General features: G+C 52.1%; 4 protein-coding genes across 4 annotated transcripts; 2 read left to right on the plus strand and 2 right to left on the minus strand.

The window, feature by feature from the left end:
• Positions 1–367: 367 nt before the first annotated feature.
• Positions 368–8,203, minus strand: LOC149914929 (feather keratin 1-like). The gene is made up of 2 exons (XM_090125082.1): positions 7,912–8,203; positions 368–426 (listed from the first exon to the last, which is right to left on the minus strand). Exons 1-2 carry the CDS (start codon positions 8,201–8,203, stop codon positions 368–370), a joined length of 351 nt encoding a protein of 116 aa, XP_089981208.1.
• On the plus strand, positions 3,857–4,171 carry LOC149914930 (feather keratin 1-like). Its single transcript, XM_090125081.1, has one exon. It carries the CDS (start codon positions 3,857–3,859, stop codon positions 4,169–4,171), a length of 315 nt encoding a protein of 104 aa, XP_089981207.1.
• A 3,175-nt stretch (positions 8,204–11,378) lies between the features above and the next one.
• LOC149914931 (feather keratin 1-like) lies at positions 11,379–11,693 on the plus strand. The gene has a single exon (XM_090125075.1). It carries the CDS (start codon positions 11,379–11,381, stop codon positions 11,691–11,693), a length of 315 nt encoding a protein of 104 aa, XP_089981201.1.
• Positions 11,694–15,410: 3,717 nt separating this feature from the next.
• LOC149914932 (feather keratin 1-like) lies at positions 15,411–15,725 on the minus strand. Its single transcript, XM_090125116.1, has one exon. It carries the CDS (start codon positions 15,723–15,725, stop codon positions 15,411–15,413), a length of 315 nt encoding a protein of 104 aa, XP_089981242.1.
• Between the last annotated feature and the right edge of the window lie 1,068 nt (positions 15,726–16,793).

A 16,793-nucleotide genomic window follows, 5' to 3' on the forward strand; every position in this document is an offset into this window, starting at 1 on the left:
AAACAAGGTCCATGCAAGGGCAGGCCCTGCTGCCAGAAGCACCAGGGGCAGAGGACAGTCTGAACGGCATGGCCATGGCAGCTATTGCCTCCAGCTGCGCATCTGCCCTTTGCGTGGATGGCACAGGGCCAGTCGGACATTCCGAGGCTGATTCAATGGCACTCACAGTCCAGGAAAGTTGACAGTGAGCAGGAAGGACACAGAGGAAAAAAAAAAAAAAAGGAAAAAAATAAAAAGGTAGAAGGGGGGAAAAGAAGTCACGGAGCATGTTTTCCGAGAGATGAGATTCGCCCCGGTGCTCTCTCTCAGGTCTTCTTCAAACTTCATGGACTATGGAGGTCTTTCTCCAGGGCCATGGCCAGCAGATTTAGCAGGGGAAGCACCGCCTGCCACAGGAGCCGCTGCCAAAGCCGGAGAAGCCAAAGCCTCCAGAGGAGATGGGCACACCCTCAGAACTGAGGATGCTGCCAACGGCAGCGGAGGTGGAGGATCCCACGGCGGTGCTCTGTGGGAAGGAGCTGAGGATGGGTCCGGGCAGGGTCACCACCACGGGAGAGGGCTGGATGACGACGTTGGAGTCCTGGCACTGCCTGACGCAGGGCTCGTTGCAGCTGCTGCCCAGAGGGGTGGGGCCACAGGGCCGACACTGCAGGCGTGGCACGCACTGGTCGTAGCAGGACATGTCTTGTGTCTTGGAGGGGCGCCTGTTGGGACAGAGGGTCGGGAGGAGCTCAGAAGTGAGTGAGAAGCTGCCTGCCATCCCAGCAGGAGGGAGTCAAGGCACAGTGTTGACTAGGGATATGGTGGATGTGTCAGGAAGCCCAGTGGCTTCTCCTTCCCTTTGAACCCAGTGTTCTGGCCAAGAGCAAACAGGCACAGCTAGGTCCTTGACTAGCTCATAGCTAAGGAGACTCCTCAGGTAATGCCCAGCATCATGCCACACTGGCTGCCCCCTTCCCTCCCTCAGGCCAACCTGCTTCCCCAAGATCCAACCTAGGATAAAGGCACGTATACGCGCAAACTAATCCCTGAGAAGCAGATGATGGTCAAAGGGATTCAGACTCACCTTGTTCCCAGGGAGATGAAGGCGAGAGCTATGGATGACTGAGAGAGAGGAGACGGGCCTTCTTTTATACAGCTCGTGCACTGCCCCAGGCCCACAGTCACACTAACTATTCAAGAGACTCTCCTCAAATGCAAATTATCCTTTCCAATGGCACAGGTTGTGGTTTTGGTTTCCATCAACCCTGTCATTCCATTTTCTTGTTTCTGACCTTCCCAATTGGTCCACGGAGGCACCTTTCAAGTTCCAGGATGAAAGGCACAAGGAGTTTCCTTGCAGAAACGCGTCAGCGCGGGTAGAAGACGTATTCTGTGCTTCAGGCATGGCATGTGTGTCTTGGGAAATGTCAGGACCTTATTTGTAACCGCCTTTGGAGCAAGGCAGGCATATCCTCATGTCAGTGCGGCCCACTTCTGAATACCTTGAACCTGCTTTGCCCGGGGACTCATTTTGTCTTTCTCCCTCAAGGTCTGTCTCTCAGACTACTCCACGAGCACCTGTTTGTTCCCTAAGAAGCCAGGTGGGATGTTCTGCTGCTTGCACACGTCTTCACCCACAGCTTAACTGTTCTGCAAAGACATTTCTGTGTTCATTTGGCACTGTGCACTCTCATCACAGTCTGCAGGCACAGAAACGATATCACACCATCAGTTGTTCTTTTGAAGGAGAGTATTGCCTTCCAGAGCCCTGCTATTACCTAAAAAGTGCCACGGAATAAGGTCTGTCCTTTTGAGTTGACGGCTGTGCTGGTTTTCTTTACAGTGCCTTGCTCCTCCTCCTCTCAGGGACAGGATTGCCTGGTGCGAGTGATGCTCAGGCCTGCAGACAGATGCACAGACGGGGAGGACCCACGCCAAAAGGGTCACCCGTGGCCAATGCAAAATTAGATTGTAAATGGCCTTGCACAGGGAGAGTCTCTTCAGAAAGCTTTCCATAGGAATAAAGATTTTCTCGAGCACTTTTGCACCACAACACATCTCCCTCTATGCCAGCAGGGCAGAGAAGTGTTTTGTTCATGCCGCAAGGACGCATTGCTTCTTTGATTGAGTCCAGGAGAAAATTGTGAACATACGCCCTTCTTCATCACTTCCATTCCACGACCATCCCCAGCCACCTGACACTTCTGGGACCCCGCAGCCCTTCTTCATTTGTGGCGAGCTTGCTTGCCTCTTCAACTGAGATGGTTTTTTTTTTCTCCGTACTCAGGAGCACTCATTCAGCCCATTCTTCCACAGCTTCACTAGGACCATCTCGTGGAGGACAATGTCAAAAGCCTTTCTGAACTCCAGCAAGAAAGCATACAGTCCTCTTCCCACATCCTTCAGGCTTCTTGTTTCTTTGTGATGAATCACCTCCAGCAATCCATGACTTCTCCACTGTGAATCCATGCTGCGTGTGACGATGCAGATATTTTCATCCTTCATGAGCACGGAAATGGTTTCCAAGCTCCATGTTTTTCCAGGGTGCACTGTTCCGCCTCCTACCAAGAGACTGACCTGAAGACCCTGGTCCCCTAGCTCCCTGCTTCCACCCTCCTGGTCTTCTTAAACAGGAGTAACACGCTCTTTCCCCCAGTTTTGGGCCACTTCTCCCAGTCCAGTCAACAACCTATGCTGATCAAGTGGGGACAGCTCCCTCAGCACTCATGGACTCATCTCATCATGGGACAAATAAGCCTAACGTGTTACACACATCCAGTTTCCTTGAGGTTTCCCTGACCCAAAGCTGCATCTCGATTGTTCCAGCTTTTCAGCATGGCCTCTGAGCCATGGAATTCCCAAAAGCCACACTTGCTGGATAAGAAAGAAACAAAGAAGACAATCAGGACCTCAGCATTTTTGCTGTCCCCAGTGAACAGGTCACCCATTTCCATGAGGAGAACACCCACCTTATTTTCCTTTCACCATTGAGATCTGTGTAGGAACCCTTTTTGTTGCCCTTCACGTCCCTTGACAGACTGAATTCTATCAGGCCTATGGCTTTCCTCGCTTGGTTCCTGACTGCACACACACACACACTATGGCTGCATTCCTCTCACGTTACTCAACCGTGCTTTCTTCCCCAAGAGGCTTCGTATTGCTGTGTTTGTGTTTGGCCAACAGCATTTTCCTCATCCACTTCTGTTCATTTTGGTGTTGTTGTCCTGGCGTAATCCCTAGGTCTCTCACACCAACACTTGAAAGAGGTCAGCCTGGAAGAATTGGCATTTCACAAATGAGGAATTGAAATGAGGGGAAACAAAACCACAACCTGCACCACTGGCAAGCATAATTTGCATCTGAGGTGAGTCTCCTGGAAAATTACTTCTCGCATGCAGTGACTGTAGGCCTGGGGCGGTGCACGAGCTGTATAAAAGAAGGCCCATCTCCTCTCTCTCTCATCCGCTCCTCTTGCCTCCATCACCCCAGGAACAAGGTGAGTCTGAAGCCCTTCCATCACTCCGTCCTCTTCCGGGATTTCTCTGCACTTGCAAGCGCCTTCATCCTCTGTTGGGCCTTGGGAAGGCAACTAGTGCAGGGAGACAGAAAAGGGCAGCCGGTGCGGTGTCAACAGATGCTAGGTCTTGCCAGAGGTGTCTCCTGAGCTATGGGCCAGGCAGCACCCTGAACGTGCCTGGTCACTCTTGGCGGGGCCAAATGTAAGGAGAAGGCCACAGGTTTCCTTGCACAGACTCCGTATCTCCAGTCAGCACTGAGCCTTGGAACACTTGTGCTGGGAAGGCAGGCTGCTTCTTACTCTCCCCTTCTTTTGCTCCTCCCTTTCTGCCAACAGGTGACCCTCCAGACACAAGCCATGTCCTGCTACAACCAGTGCCTGCCACGCCTGCCCTGCCAGCCGTGCGGCCCCACCCCTCTGGGCAGCAGCTGCAACGAGCCCTGCGTCAGGCAGTGCCAGGACTCCAACGTCGTCATCCAGCCCTCTCCCGTGGTGGTGACCCTGCCCGGACCCATCCTCAGCTCCTTCCCGCAGAGCACCGCCGTGGGATCCTCCACCTCCGCTGCCGTTGGCAGCATCCTCAGCTCTGAGGGTGTGCCCATCTCCTCTGGAGGCTTTGGCCTCTCCGGCTTCGGCGGCCGCTTCAGTGGCAGGCGGTACTTCCCCTGCTAAATCTGCTGGTGATGGTCCCGGAGGATTACCTCTTGGGGCCCAGAATTTGATAGCGGCCCTGAGAGAGAGCACTCAGCTCTTCCTTTCATAGGGACCCAGCAACGCCTCTTGCAAAAAGGCGGGGCAAGCACGAACTCTCAGAATGCGCTGCCCCTGTCTGCCTTTCCCCTCTTCCACTGCCTCCTTTTCCCCCTGACTTCTTATTTGTCACCTCTGCTCCTCTGGTCTGTCAACCCCAGAAGACCAGCCGAGGGAGGAGCTGATGGCACTTCTCCCTCTGTGGAAGAATGGGAGATGGACACCTGGGGGGATATCCACCATGGCCATTAGTGCAGACTCTGCTCCTGGTGCTTCCTGCTTGATGTCCTCCCCTGGACGCAACTTTCTTTCCCCCTTTTGACTCAATAAAGCTGTGGCGCATCTCAGCCTGTGCCTCTGCATCACTCACTCTACTCTGCAAACACTCCATGTGCCTGCAGGATGTCTGCTACTCTGAAGACTTCGGCAAACGTGTGTGACAGGTGGGGACCCATCACCTTTTCCCCATCAGGCCCAGCCTGAAAAAGCGTGCTGTTGGCTTTGACAGTCACCAGAGTGGCAGAAGGTTCCTTCCTGCTAAATCTGCTGGCAATGGCCCTGTAGAAAGACCTCCAAAGTCCATGAAGATTGTCGCAGTCCCTGAGAGAGAGCACTGGGGCCAGCTTGGTCGTTCAGAAAATACGACCCACTTCTGCCATTCCCCTCTCTTGCTCTCTCTCTTTTCCATCCTCAGTCCTCACTGCTCAGCATGTCTCCCCTGAACTGCGTGGCCCACCGAGTCAGCGTAGGGAGGACCCACTGGCCCTATGCTGACTGTGGATAAGGCAGAAGGACAGCTGGAGGCGTGGCGGCCATGCTCACGCAGCGCAGACTCTCAGGTCCTTCTGCAGCAGGGCCTCCCCTTGCAATCACCTTGCTTCCAAATAGTCACTCACCAAAGATCTCCTGCATCCCAACCAGCACCTCTGTCTTATTCCTTCCCTTGCAAAAGCGCTCCAATGAAGGGTGGGAAGAGAGATGTTTCTCAGCAGTGATCCTGGGAGGTGCTTCTGAAAGGTTTTCTGAACAAATGGTAAGAAATCTCAGCGGTCTCCATTCTCACCACTGCTTTTCAGCAAGTTTCTCAGAGCCATGAACAGCGGGATTGGCTGTACCCTCATGAGTCAAATTAGGGCTGCAGAAAAGTATCCAGTGTAGTTCAGTGAGTGCTATCCACTTTGCTGTTCGCACTACTTCTTTTTTATCAATAGGCTCGGCAATGTGAAGCAAGAAGGAAGGAAGGTGGGGGCAAAGCCCTACTACCAATAGCACCACAGAGCTCACTCCACTCGCCCCATGTCTTTCTTGCAACAGAGTCCAGTTTGGGGCTGCATGGTAGTGCAGAAAGAGAAAGCAAGCATTCTCTACTTCCCATCAACTAGTGATATTCTATCATGCTGCGGGATGCAGGGAGTCCATAGGCATAGGAGTGGCTTGAAAAGACAGAAGTTTTCATAACGAGACACTCCCTTCCTCCTTCCCCTTCTCCACCTCCATTGTTGGTGTGCCGTCACGTGGTATGGAGTACCCCTTGGGTGAGAAACACTCTCAGTCAAAGGGCCTCAGTGAAGCAGCATATTTTCTTCACAGTTGCAGCGGTAGACACGCCCTCTCTTGAGACAAAAGAGAAACTGCACGCCTTCTCAGCAAAATACACCCCGCTATTTATCTTCCTCAAAATGCGTGCTACCATGTCTCCTAGTTCCTCACTGTTTGAGTATCCCAGGCTCGCAATCTTCCCCGCGCAGTCACTAAGGAATATTTCAGTATTAGATCCGCTCCCAATCTGTTGCTTTTAAGTATATTTTGTATTTCTCCATAGAGGTAGGAGGGCAGTAATTCTCAAGGTTATTGCGTTCATTTTACAGGTTGAGTTTGTATAACCTCTGTTCTGCCCTGTGCTAAGGATTAAAATTATCCTTGTCGTTCGGCCCTCTCCTATGTCTACCGTGCAGATTTGCCTTATCTTGGGTTAGTCAGAACACTCCAGTTTCTGCTTTTAAGCATGGTATTTGACGTATCTTCTGCTAGTCTCTGCCTCAACAAATTTTTGGAAAAGCATCCTGTGCTGCATTTCATAAGAAGGTTTAGGAAAGGCCAAACTTTGCTCTGAGAAGCTTCTAGTGCAAAACCACAGTCCAACTCTCAGCCCGGAGTCTCTTGAGGTCAGCTGCCCCCTTGATGCCTCCTCCCCACAGCTTGCCTTCCCCCAGCGTACAGGCTTTTGTTGGAGAGAGGTTGCTGTGCTTGCACTGCTCTGCAAGAGACAAAACAATGGTATGATATCAGTCACAGAAGGACGGAGCACAGCGGTTGGAAGGGACCACTGGAGGTCATCTAGTCCAAGTCCCTTGCTAGAGAAGGTTCCCTACGCTAGGTTGCAGAGGAAAGAATGCTAAGGGACTTTTGAGTATCTCCAGGAAAGGAGACTTCACCACCTCTCTGGGCAGCCTGATCCAATGCTCCGTCAGTCAGTGCTGTACTAGTTTCTCCTGGGCTTTCTTCCAGAGGCTCCAGGTGAGGCTATTCTCCCCAGTTGTGCTAGAAAGCCCACTTGGACGAGCTGGTGCTGCACGGACAGGCCCAAGTACAACTGCTCAAATGCTTCTTCCTCATGTTTAATCTGTTCAAAGGCTTGATGATGCTCAGGACCCCACTCAAAGAAGGCCCTCTTTGCACTCCCTCCATATAGAGGGCACTCAAGCTGACTATGGCCTGGAAGGTGCATTTTCCAGGACCCCACAGCAAATACCATGGGAAGGCTTGCCTTTCTTTCCTAAAAGCTGCTGGGGACATAGTTGCTACCTTCTTGCTCTCACCCGTAGCAATGTGGACATTGCACCCTGAAGCTTTACTCTGAGGAAACGGTCCTCTTCTTTGGAACCACTGACTCCACCTCGCTTTACGTCAAAACTGACCATTAGAAGAATTTGCCCTGTTTTCTTACCTTTCTCAAAAACTTCCTCTGCTGTGTTACCCCAGACAAACATGTCTCTGAAAAGTTGTTCAAAAGTGCTGGTCCAAGTCAAGACCCTTGAGATCGCTACATAAGCCAAAATGTTTAGAAACCGGAAGGTAAAGTGATTCCACCCCAGGCATGCATAATAGAAGCCTGTAGTACCAATTGTCCAAAGGAGAAGGAAGGACCCTTTCCCAGAACCAACACTTTGAAACATCTCTCCCCTAGCCTCCACTGGGCAGCCTTTGCAAGGGAAAGGATAACACAGAGGTGCACATTCAAATGCTTTAAATCTTTAATGAGAGAAAATTTGGAAACAAGGTCCATGCAAGGGCAGGCCCTGCTGCCAGAAGCACCAGGGGCAGAGGACAGTCTGAACGGCATGGCCATGGCAGCTATTGCCTCCAGCTGCGCATCTGCCCTTTGAGTGGATGGCACAGGGCCAGTTGGACATTCCGAGGCTGATTCAATGGCACTCACAGTCCAGGAAAGTTGACAGTGAGCAGGAAGGACACAGAGGAAAAAAAAAAAAAAGGAAAAAAATAAAAAGGTAGAAGGGGGGAAAAGAAGTCACGGAGCATGTTTTCCGAGAGATGAGATTCGCCCCGGTGCTCTCTCTCAGGTCTTCTTCAAACTTCATGGACTATGGAGGTCTTTCTCCAGGGCCATGGCCAGCAGATTTAGCAGGGGAAGCACCGCCTGCCACAGGAGCCGCTGCCAAAGCCGGAGAAGCCAAAGCCTCCAGAGGAGATGGGCACACCCTCAGAGCTGAGGATGCTGCCAACGGCAGCGGAGGTGGAGGATCCCACGGCGGTGCTCTGTGGGAAGGAGCTGAGGATGGGTCCGGGCAGGGTCACCACCACGGGAGAGGGCTGGATGACGACGTTGGAGTCCTGGCACTGCCTGACACAGGGCTCGTTGCAGCTGCTGCCCAGAGGGGTGGGGCCACAGGGCCGACACTGCAGGCGTGGCACGCACTGGTCGTAGCAGGACATGTCTTGTGTCTTGGAGGGGCGCCTGTTGGGACAGAGGGTCGGGAGGAGCTCAGAAGTGAGTGAGAAGCTGCCTGCCATCCCAGCAGGAGGGAGTCAAGGCACAGTGTTGACTAGGGATATGGTGGATGTGTCAGGAAGCCCAGTGGCTTCTCCTTCCCTTTGAACCCAGTGTTCTGGCCAAGAGCAAACAGGCACAGCTAGGTCCTTGACTAGCTCATAGCTAAGGAGACTCCTCAGGTAATGCCCAGCATCATGCCACACTGGCTGCCCCCTTCCCTCCCTCAGGCCAACCTGCTTCCCCAAGATCCAACCTAGGATAAAGGCACGTATACGCGCAAACTAATCCCTGAGAAGCAGATGATGGTCAAAGGGATTCAGACTCACCTTGTTCCCAGGGAGATGAAGGCGAGAGCTATGGATGACTGAGAGAGAGGAGACGGGCCTTCTTTTATACCGCTCGTGCACTGCCCCAGGCCCACAGTCACACTAACTATTCAAGAGACTCTCCTCAAATGCAAATTATCCTTTCCAATGGCACAGGTTGTGGTTTTGGTTTCCATCAACCCTGTCATTCCATTTTCTTGTTTCTGACCTTCCCAATTGGTCCACGGAGGCACCTTTCAAGTTCCAGGATGAAAGGCACAAGGAGTTTCCTTGCAGAAACGCGTCAGCGCGGGTAGAAGACGTATTCTGTGCTTCAGGCATGGCATGTGTGTCTTGGGAAATGTCAGGACCTTATTTGTAACCGCCTTTGGAGCCAGGCAGGCATATCCTCATGTCAGTGCGGCCCACTTCTGAATACCTTGAACCTGCTTTGCCTGGGGACTCATTTTGTCTTTCTCCCTCAAGGTCTGTCTCTCAGACTACTCCACGAGCACCTGTTTGTTCCCTAAGAAGCCAGGTGGGATGTTCTGCTGCTTGCACACGTCTTCACCCACAGCTTAACTGTTCTGCAAAGACATTTCTGTGTTCATTTGGCACTGTGCACTCTCATCACAGTCTGCAGGCACAGAAACGATATCACACCATCAGTTGTTCTTTTGAAGGAGAGTATTGCCTTCCAGAGCCCTGCTATTACCTAAAAAGTGCCACGGAATAAGGTCTGTCCTTTTGAGTTGACGGCTGTGCTGGTTTTCTTTACAGTGCCTTGCTCCTCCTCCTCTCAGGGACAGGATTGCCTGGTGCGAGTGATGCTCAGGCCTGCAGACAGATGCACAGACGGGGAGGACCCACGCCAAAAGGGTCACCCGTGGCCAATGCAAAATTAGATTGTAAATGGCCTTGCACAGGGAGAGTCTCTTCAGAAAGCTTTCCATAGGAATAAAGATTTTCTCGAGCACTTTTGCACCACAACACATCTCCCTCTATGCCAGCAGGGCAGAGAAGTGTTTTGTTCATGCCGCAAGGACGCATTGCTTCTTTGATTGAGTCCAGGAGAAAATTGTGAACATACGCCTTTCTTCATCACTTCCATTCCACGACCATCCCCAGCCACCTGACACTTCTGGGACCCCGCAGCCCTTCTTCATTTGTGGCGAGCTTGCTTGCCTCTTCAACTGAGATGGTTTTTTTTTTCTCCGTGCTCAGGAGCACTCATTCAGCCCATTCTTCCACAGCTTCACTAGGACCATCTCGTGGAGGACAATGTCAAAAGCCTTTCTGAACTCCAGCAAGAAAGCATACAGTCCTCTTCCCACATCCTTCAGGCTTCTTGTTTCTTTGTGATGAATCACCTCCAGCAATCCATGACTTCTCCACTGTGAATCCACGCTGCGTGTGACGATGCAGATATTTTCATCCTTCATGAGCACGGAAATGGTTTCCAAGCTCCATGTTTTTTCCAGGGTGCACTGTTCCGCCTCCTACCAAGAGACTGACCTGAAGACCCTGGTCCCCTAGCTCCCTGCTTCCACCCTCCTGGTCTTCTTAAACAGGAGTAACACACTCTTTCCCCCAGTTTTGGGCCACTTCTCCCAGTCCAGTCAACAACCTATGCTGATCAAGTGGGGACAGCTCCCTCAGCACTCATGGACTCATCTCATCATGGGACAAATAAGCCTAACGTGTTACACACACCCAGTTTCCTCGAGGTTTCCCTCACCCAAAGCTGCATCTCGATTGTTCCAGCTTTTCAGCATGGCCTCTGAGCCATGGAATTCCCAAAAGCCACACTTGCTGGATAAGAAAGAAACAAAGAAGACAATCAGGACCTCAGCATTTTTGCTGTCCCCAGTGAACAGGTCACCCATTTCCATGAGGAGAACACCCACCTTATTTTCCTTTCACCATTGAGATCTGTGTAGGAACCCTTTTTGTTGCCCTTCACGTCCCTTGACAGACTGAATTCTATCAGGCCTATGGCTTTCCTCGCTTGGTTCCTGACTGCACACACACACACACTATGGCTGCATTCCTCTCACGTTACTCAACCGTGCTTTCTTCCCCAAGAGGCTTCGTATTGCTGTGTTTGTGTTTGGCCAACAGCATTTTCCTCATCCACTTCTGTTCATTTTGGTGTTGTTGTCCTGGCGTAATCCCTAGGTCTCTCACACCAACACTTGAAAGAGGTCAGCCTGGAAGAATTGGCATTTCACAAATGAGGAATTGAAATGAGGGGAAACAAAACCACAACCTGCACCACTGGCAAGCATAATTTGCATCTGAGGTGAGTCTCCTGGAAAATTACTGCTCGCATGCAGTGACTGTAGGCCTGGGGCGGTGCACGAGCTGTATAAAAGAAGGCCCATCTCCTCTCTCTCTCATCCGCTCCTCTTGCCTCCATCACCCCAGGAACAAGGTGAGTCTGAAGCCCTTCCATCGCTCCGTCCTCTTCCGGGATTTCTCTGCACTTGCAAGCGCCTTCATCCTCTGTTGGGCCTTGGGAAGGCAACCAGTGCAGGGAGACAGAAAAGGGCAGCCGGTGCGGTGTCAACAGATGCTAGGTCTTGCCAGAGGTGTCTCCTGAGCTATGGGCCAGGCAGCACCCTGAACGTGCCTGGTCACTCTTGGCGGGGCCAAATGTAAGGAGAAGGCCACAGGTTTCCTTGCACAGACTCCGTATCTCCAGTCAGCACTGAGCCTTGGAACACTTGTGCTGGGAAGGCAGGCTGCTTCTTACTCTCCCCTTCTTTTGCTCCTCCCTTTCTGCCAACAGGTGACCCTCCAGACACAAGCCATGTCCTGCTACAACCAGTGCCTGCCACGCCTGCCCTGCCAGCCGTGCGGCCCCACCCCTCTGGGCAGCAGCTGCAACGAGCCCTGCGTCAGGCAGTGCCAGGACTCCAACGTCGTCATCCAGCCCTCTCCCGTGGTGGTGACCCTGCCCGGACCCATCCTCAGCTCCTTCCCGCAGAGCACCGCCGTGGGATCCTCCACCTCCGCTGCCGTTGGCAGCATCCTCAGCTCTGAGGGTGTGCCCATCTCCTCTGGAGGCTTTGGCCTCTCCGGCTTCGGCGGCCGCTTCAGTGGCAGGCGGTACTTCCCCTGCTAAATCTGCTGGTGATGGTCCCGGAGGATTACCTCTTGGGGCCCAGAATTTGATAGCGGCCCTGAGAGAGAGCACTCAGCTCTTCCTTTCATAGGGACCCAGCAACGCCTCTTGCAAAAAGGCGGGGCAAGCACGAACTCTCAGAATGCGCTGCCCCTGTCTGCCTTTCCCCTCTTCCACTGCCTCCTTTTCCCCCTGACTTCTTATTTGTCACCTCTGCTCCTCTGGTCTGTCAACCCCAGAAGACCAGCCGAGGGAGGAGCTGATGGCACTTCTCCCTCTGTGGAAGAATGGGAGATGGACACCTGGGGGGATATCCACCATGGCCATTAGTGCAGACTCTGCTCCTGGTGCTTCCTGCTTGATGTCCTCCCCTGGACGCAACTTTCTTTCCCCCTTTTGACTCAATAAAGCTGTGGCGCATCTCAGCCTGTGCCTCTGCATCACTCACTCTACTCTGCAAACACTCCATGTGCCTGCAGGATGTCTGCTACTCTGAAGACTTCGGCAAACGTGTGTGACAGGTGGGGACCCATCACCTTTTCCCCATCAGGCCCAGCCTGAAAAAGCGTGCTGTTGGCTTTGACAGTCACCAGAGTGGCAGAAGGTTCCTTCCTGCTAAATCTGCTGGCAATGGCCCTGTAGAAAGACCTCCAAAGTCCATGAAGATTGTCGCAGTCCCTGAGAGAGAGCACTGGGGCCAGCTTGGTCGTTCAGAAAATACGACCCACTTCTGCCATTCCCCTCTCTTGCTCTCTCTCTTTTCCATCCTCAGTCCTCACTGCTCAGCATGTCTCCCCTGAACTGCGTGGCCCACCGAGTCAGCGTAGGGAGGACCCACTGGCCCTATGCTGACTGTGGATAAGGCAGAAGGACAGCTGGAGGCGTGGCGGCCATGCTCACGCAGCGCAGACTCTCAGGTCCTTCTGCAGCAGGGCCTCCCCTTGCAATCACCTTGCTTCCAAATAGTCACTCACCAAAGATCTCCTGCATCCCAACCAGCACCTCTGTCTTATTCCTTCCCTTGCAAAAGCGCTCCAATGAAGGGTGGGAAGAGAGATGTTTCTCAGCAGTGATCCTGGGAGGTGCTTCTGAAAGGTTTTCTGAACAAATGGTAAGAAATCTCAGCGGTCTCCATTCTCACCACTGCTTTTCAGCAAGTTTCTCAGAGCCATGAACAGCGGGATTGGCTGTACCCTCATGAGTCAAATTAGGGCTGCAGAAAAGTATCCAGTGTAGTTCAGTGAGTGCTATCCACTTTGCTGTTCGCACTACTTCTTTTTTATCAATAGGCTCGGCAATGTGAAGCAAGAAGGAAGGAAGGTGGGGGCAAAGCCCTACTACCAATAGCACCACAGAGCTCACTCCACTCGCCCCATGTCTTTCTTGCAACAGAGTCCAGTTTGGGGCTGCATGGTAGTGTAGAAAGAGAAAGCAAGCATTCTCTACTTCCCATCAACTAGTGATATTCTATCATGCTGCGGGATGCAGGGAGTCCATAGGCATAGGAGTGGCTTGAAAAGACAGAAGTTTTCATAACGAGACACTCCCTTCCTCCTTCCCCTTCTCCACCTCCATTGTTGGTGTGCCGTCACGTGGTATGGAGTACCCCTTGGGTGAGAAACACTCTCAGTCAAAGGGCCTCAGTGAAGCAGCATATTTTCTTCACAGTTGCAGCGGTAGACACGCCCTCTCTTGAGACAAAAGAGAAACTGCACGCCTTCTCAGCAAAATACACCCCGCTATTTATCTTCCTCAAAATGCGTGCTACCATGTCTCCTAGTTCCTCACTGTTTGAGTATCCCAGGCTCGCAATCTTCCCCGCGCAGTCACTAAGGAATATTTCAGTATTAGATCCGCTCCCAATCTGTTGCTTTTAAGTATATTTTGTATTTCTCCATAGAGGTAGGAGGGCAGTAATTCTCAAGGTTATTGCGTTCATTTTACAGGTTGAGTTTGTATAACCTCTGTTCTGCCCTGTGCTAAGGATTAAAATTATCCTTGTCGTTCGGCCCTCTCCTATGTCTACCGTGCAGATTTGCCTTATCTTGGGTTAGTCAGAACACTCCAGTTTCTGCTTTTAAGCATGGTATTTGACGTATCTTCTGCTAGTCTCTGCCTCAACAAATTTTTGGAAAAGCATCCTGTGCTGCATTTCATAAGAAGGTTTAGGAAAGGCCAAACTTTGCTCTGAGAAGCTTCTAGTGCAAAACCACAGTCCAACTCTCAGCCCGGAGTCTCTTGAGGTCAGCTGCCCCCTTGATGCCTCCTCCCCACAGCTTGCCTTCCCCCAGCGTACAGGCTTTTGTTGGAGAGAGGTTGCTGTGCTTGCACTGCTCTGCAAGAGACAAAACAATGGTATGATATCAGTCACAGAAGGACGGAGCACAGCGGTTGGAAGGGACCACTGGAGGTCATCTAGTCCAAGTCCCTTGCTAGAGAAGGTTCCCTACGCTAGGTTGCAGAGGAAAGAATGCTAAGGGACTTTTGAGTATCTCCAGGAAAGGAGACTTCACCACCTCTCTGGGCAGCCTGATCCAATGCTCCGTCAGTCAGTGCTGTACTACTTTCTCCTGGGCTTTCTTCCAGAGGCTCCAGGTGAGGCTATTCTCCCCAGTTGTGCTAGAAAGCCCACTTGGACGAGCTGGTGCTGCACGGACAGGCCCAAGTACAACTGCTCAAATGCTTCTTCCTCATGTTTAATCTGTTCAAAGGCTTGATGATGCTCAGGACCCCACTCAAAGAAGGCCCTCTTTGCACTCCCTCCATATAGAGGGCACTCAAGCTGACTATGGCCTGGAAGGTGCATTTTCCAGGACCCCACAGCAAATACCATGGGAAGGCTTGCCTTTCTTTCCTAAAAGCTGCTGGGGACATAGTTGCTACCTTCTTGCTCTCACCCGTAGCAATGTGGACATTGCACCCTGAAGCTTTACTCTGAGGAAACGGTCCTCTTCTTTGGAACCACTGACTCCACCTCGCTTTACGTCAAAACTGACCATTAGAAGAATTTGCCCTGTTTTCTTACCTTTCTCAAAAACTTCCTCTGCTGTGTTACCCCAGACAAACATGTCTCTGAAAAGTTGTTCAAAAGTGCTGGTCCAAGTCAAGACCCTTGAGATCGCTACATAAGCCAAAATGTTTAGAAACCGGAAGGTAAAGTGATTCCACCCCAGGCATGCATAATAGAAGCCTGTAGTACCAATTGTCCAAAGGAGAAGGAAGGACCCTTTCCCAGAACCAACACTTTGAAACATCTCTCCCCTAGCCTCCACTGGGCAGCCTTTGCAAGGGAAAGGATAACACAGAGGTGCACATTCAAATGCTTTAAATCTTTAATGAGAGAAAATTTGGAAACAAGGTCCATGCAAGGGCAGGCCCTGCTGCCAGAAGCACCAGGGGCAGAGGACAGTCTGAACGGCATGGCCATGGCAGCTATTGCCTCCAGCTGCGCATCTGCCCTTTGAGTGGATGGCACAGGGCCAGTCGGACATTCCGAGGCTGATTCAATGGCACTCACAGTCCAGGAAAGTTGACAGTGAGCAGGAAGGACACAGAGGAAAAAAAAAAAAAAGGAAAAAAATAAAAAGGTAGAAGGGGGGAAAAGAAGTCACGGAGCATGTTTTCCGAGAGATGAGATTCGCCCCGGTGCTCTCTCTCAGGTCTTCTTCAAACTTCATGGACTATGGAGGTCTTTCTCCAGGGCCATGGCCAGCAGATTTAGCAGGGGAAGCACCGCCTGCCACAGGAGCCGCTGCCAAAGCCGGAGAAGCCAAAGCCTCCAGAGGAGATGGGCACACCCTCAGAGCTGAGGATGCTGCCAACGGCAGCGGAGGTGGAGGATCCCACGGCGGTGCTCTGCGGGAAGGAGCTGAGGATGGGTCCGGGCAGGGTCACCACCACGGGAGAGGGCTGGATGACGACGTTGGAGTCCTGGCACTGCCTGACGCAGGGCTCGTTGCAGCTGCTGCCCAGAGGGGTGGGGCCACAGGGCCGACACTGCAGGCGTGGCACGCACTGGTCGTAGCAGGACATGTCTTGTGTCTTGGAGGGGCGCCTGTTGGGACAGAGGGTCGGGAGGAGCTCAGAAGTGAGTGAGAAGCTGCCTGCCATCCCAGCAGGAGGGAGTCAAGGCACAGTGTTGACTAGGGATATGGTGGATGTGTCAGGAAGCCCAGTGGCTTCTCCTTCCCTTTGAACCCAGTGTTCTGGCCAAGAGCAAACAGGCACAGCTAGGTCCTTGACTAGCTCATAGCTAAGGAGACTCCTCAGGTAATGCCCAGCATCATGCCACACTGGCTGCCCCCTTCCCTCCCTCAGGCCAACCTGCTTCCCCAAGATCCAACCTAGGATAAAGGCACGTATACGCGCAAACTAATCCCTGAGAAGCAGATGATGGTCAAAGGGATTCAGACTCACCTTGTTCCCAGGGAGATGAAGGCGAGAGCTATGGATGACTGAGAGAGAGGAGACGGGCCTTCTTTTATACAGCTCGTGCACTGCCCCAGGCCCACAGTCACACTAACTATTCAAGAGACTCTCCTCAAATGCAAATTATCCTTTCCAATGGCACAGGTTGTGGTTTTGGTTTCCATCAACCCTGTCATTCCATTTTCTTGTTTCTGACCTTCCCAATTGGTCCACGGAGGCACCTTTCAAGTTCCAGGATGAAAGGCACAAGGAGTTTCCTTGCAGAAACGCGTCAGCGCGGGTAGAAGACGTATTCTGTGCTTCAGGCATGGCATGTGTGTCTTGGGAAATGTCAGGACCTTATTTGTAACCGCCTTTGGAGCCAGGCAGGCATATCCTCATGTCAGTGCGGCCCACTTCTGAATACCTTGAACCTGCTTTGCCCGGGGACTCATTTTGTCTTTCTCCCTCAAGGTCTGTCTCTCAGACTACTCCACGAGCACCTGTTTGTTCCCTAAGAAGCCAGGTGGGATGTTCTGCTGCTTGCACACGTCTTCACCCACAGCTTAACTGTTCTGCAAAGACATTTCTGTGTTTATTTGGCACTGTGCACTCTCATCACAGTCTGCAGGCACAGAAACGATATCACACCATCAGTTGTTCTTTTGAAGGAGAGTATTGCCTTCCAGAGCC

Source organism: Phasianus colchicus, chromosome 26, assembly GCF_987193195.1.
Source record: "Phasianus colchicus chromosome 26, bPhaCol1.hap1.1, whole genome shotgun sequence".
In the NCBI taxonomy this organism is placed as follows: domain Eukaryota; kingdom Metazoa; phylum Chordata; class Aves; order Galliformes; family Phasianidae; genus Phasianus; species Phasianus colchicus.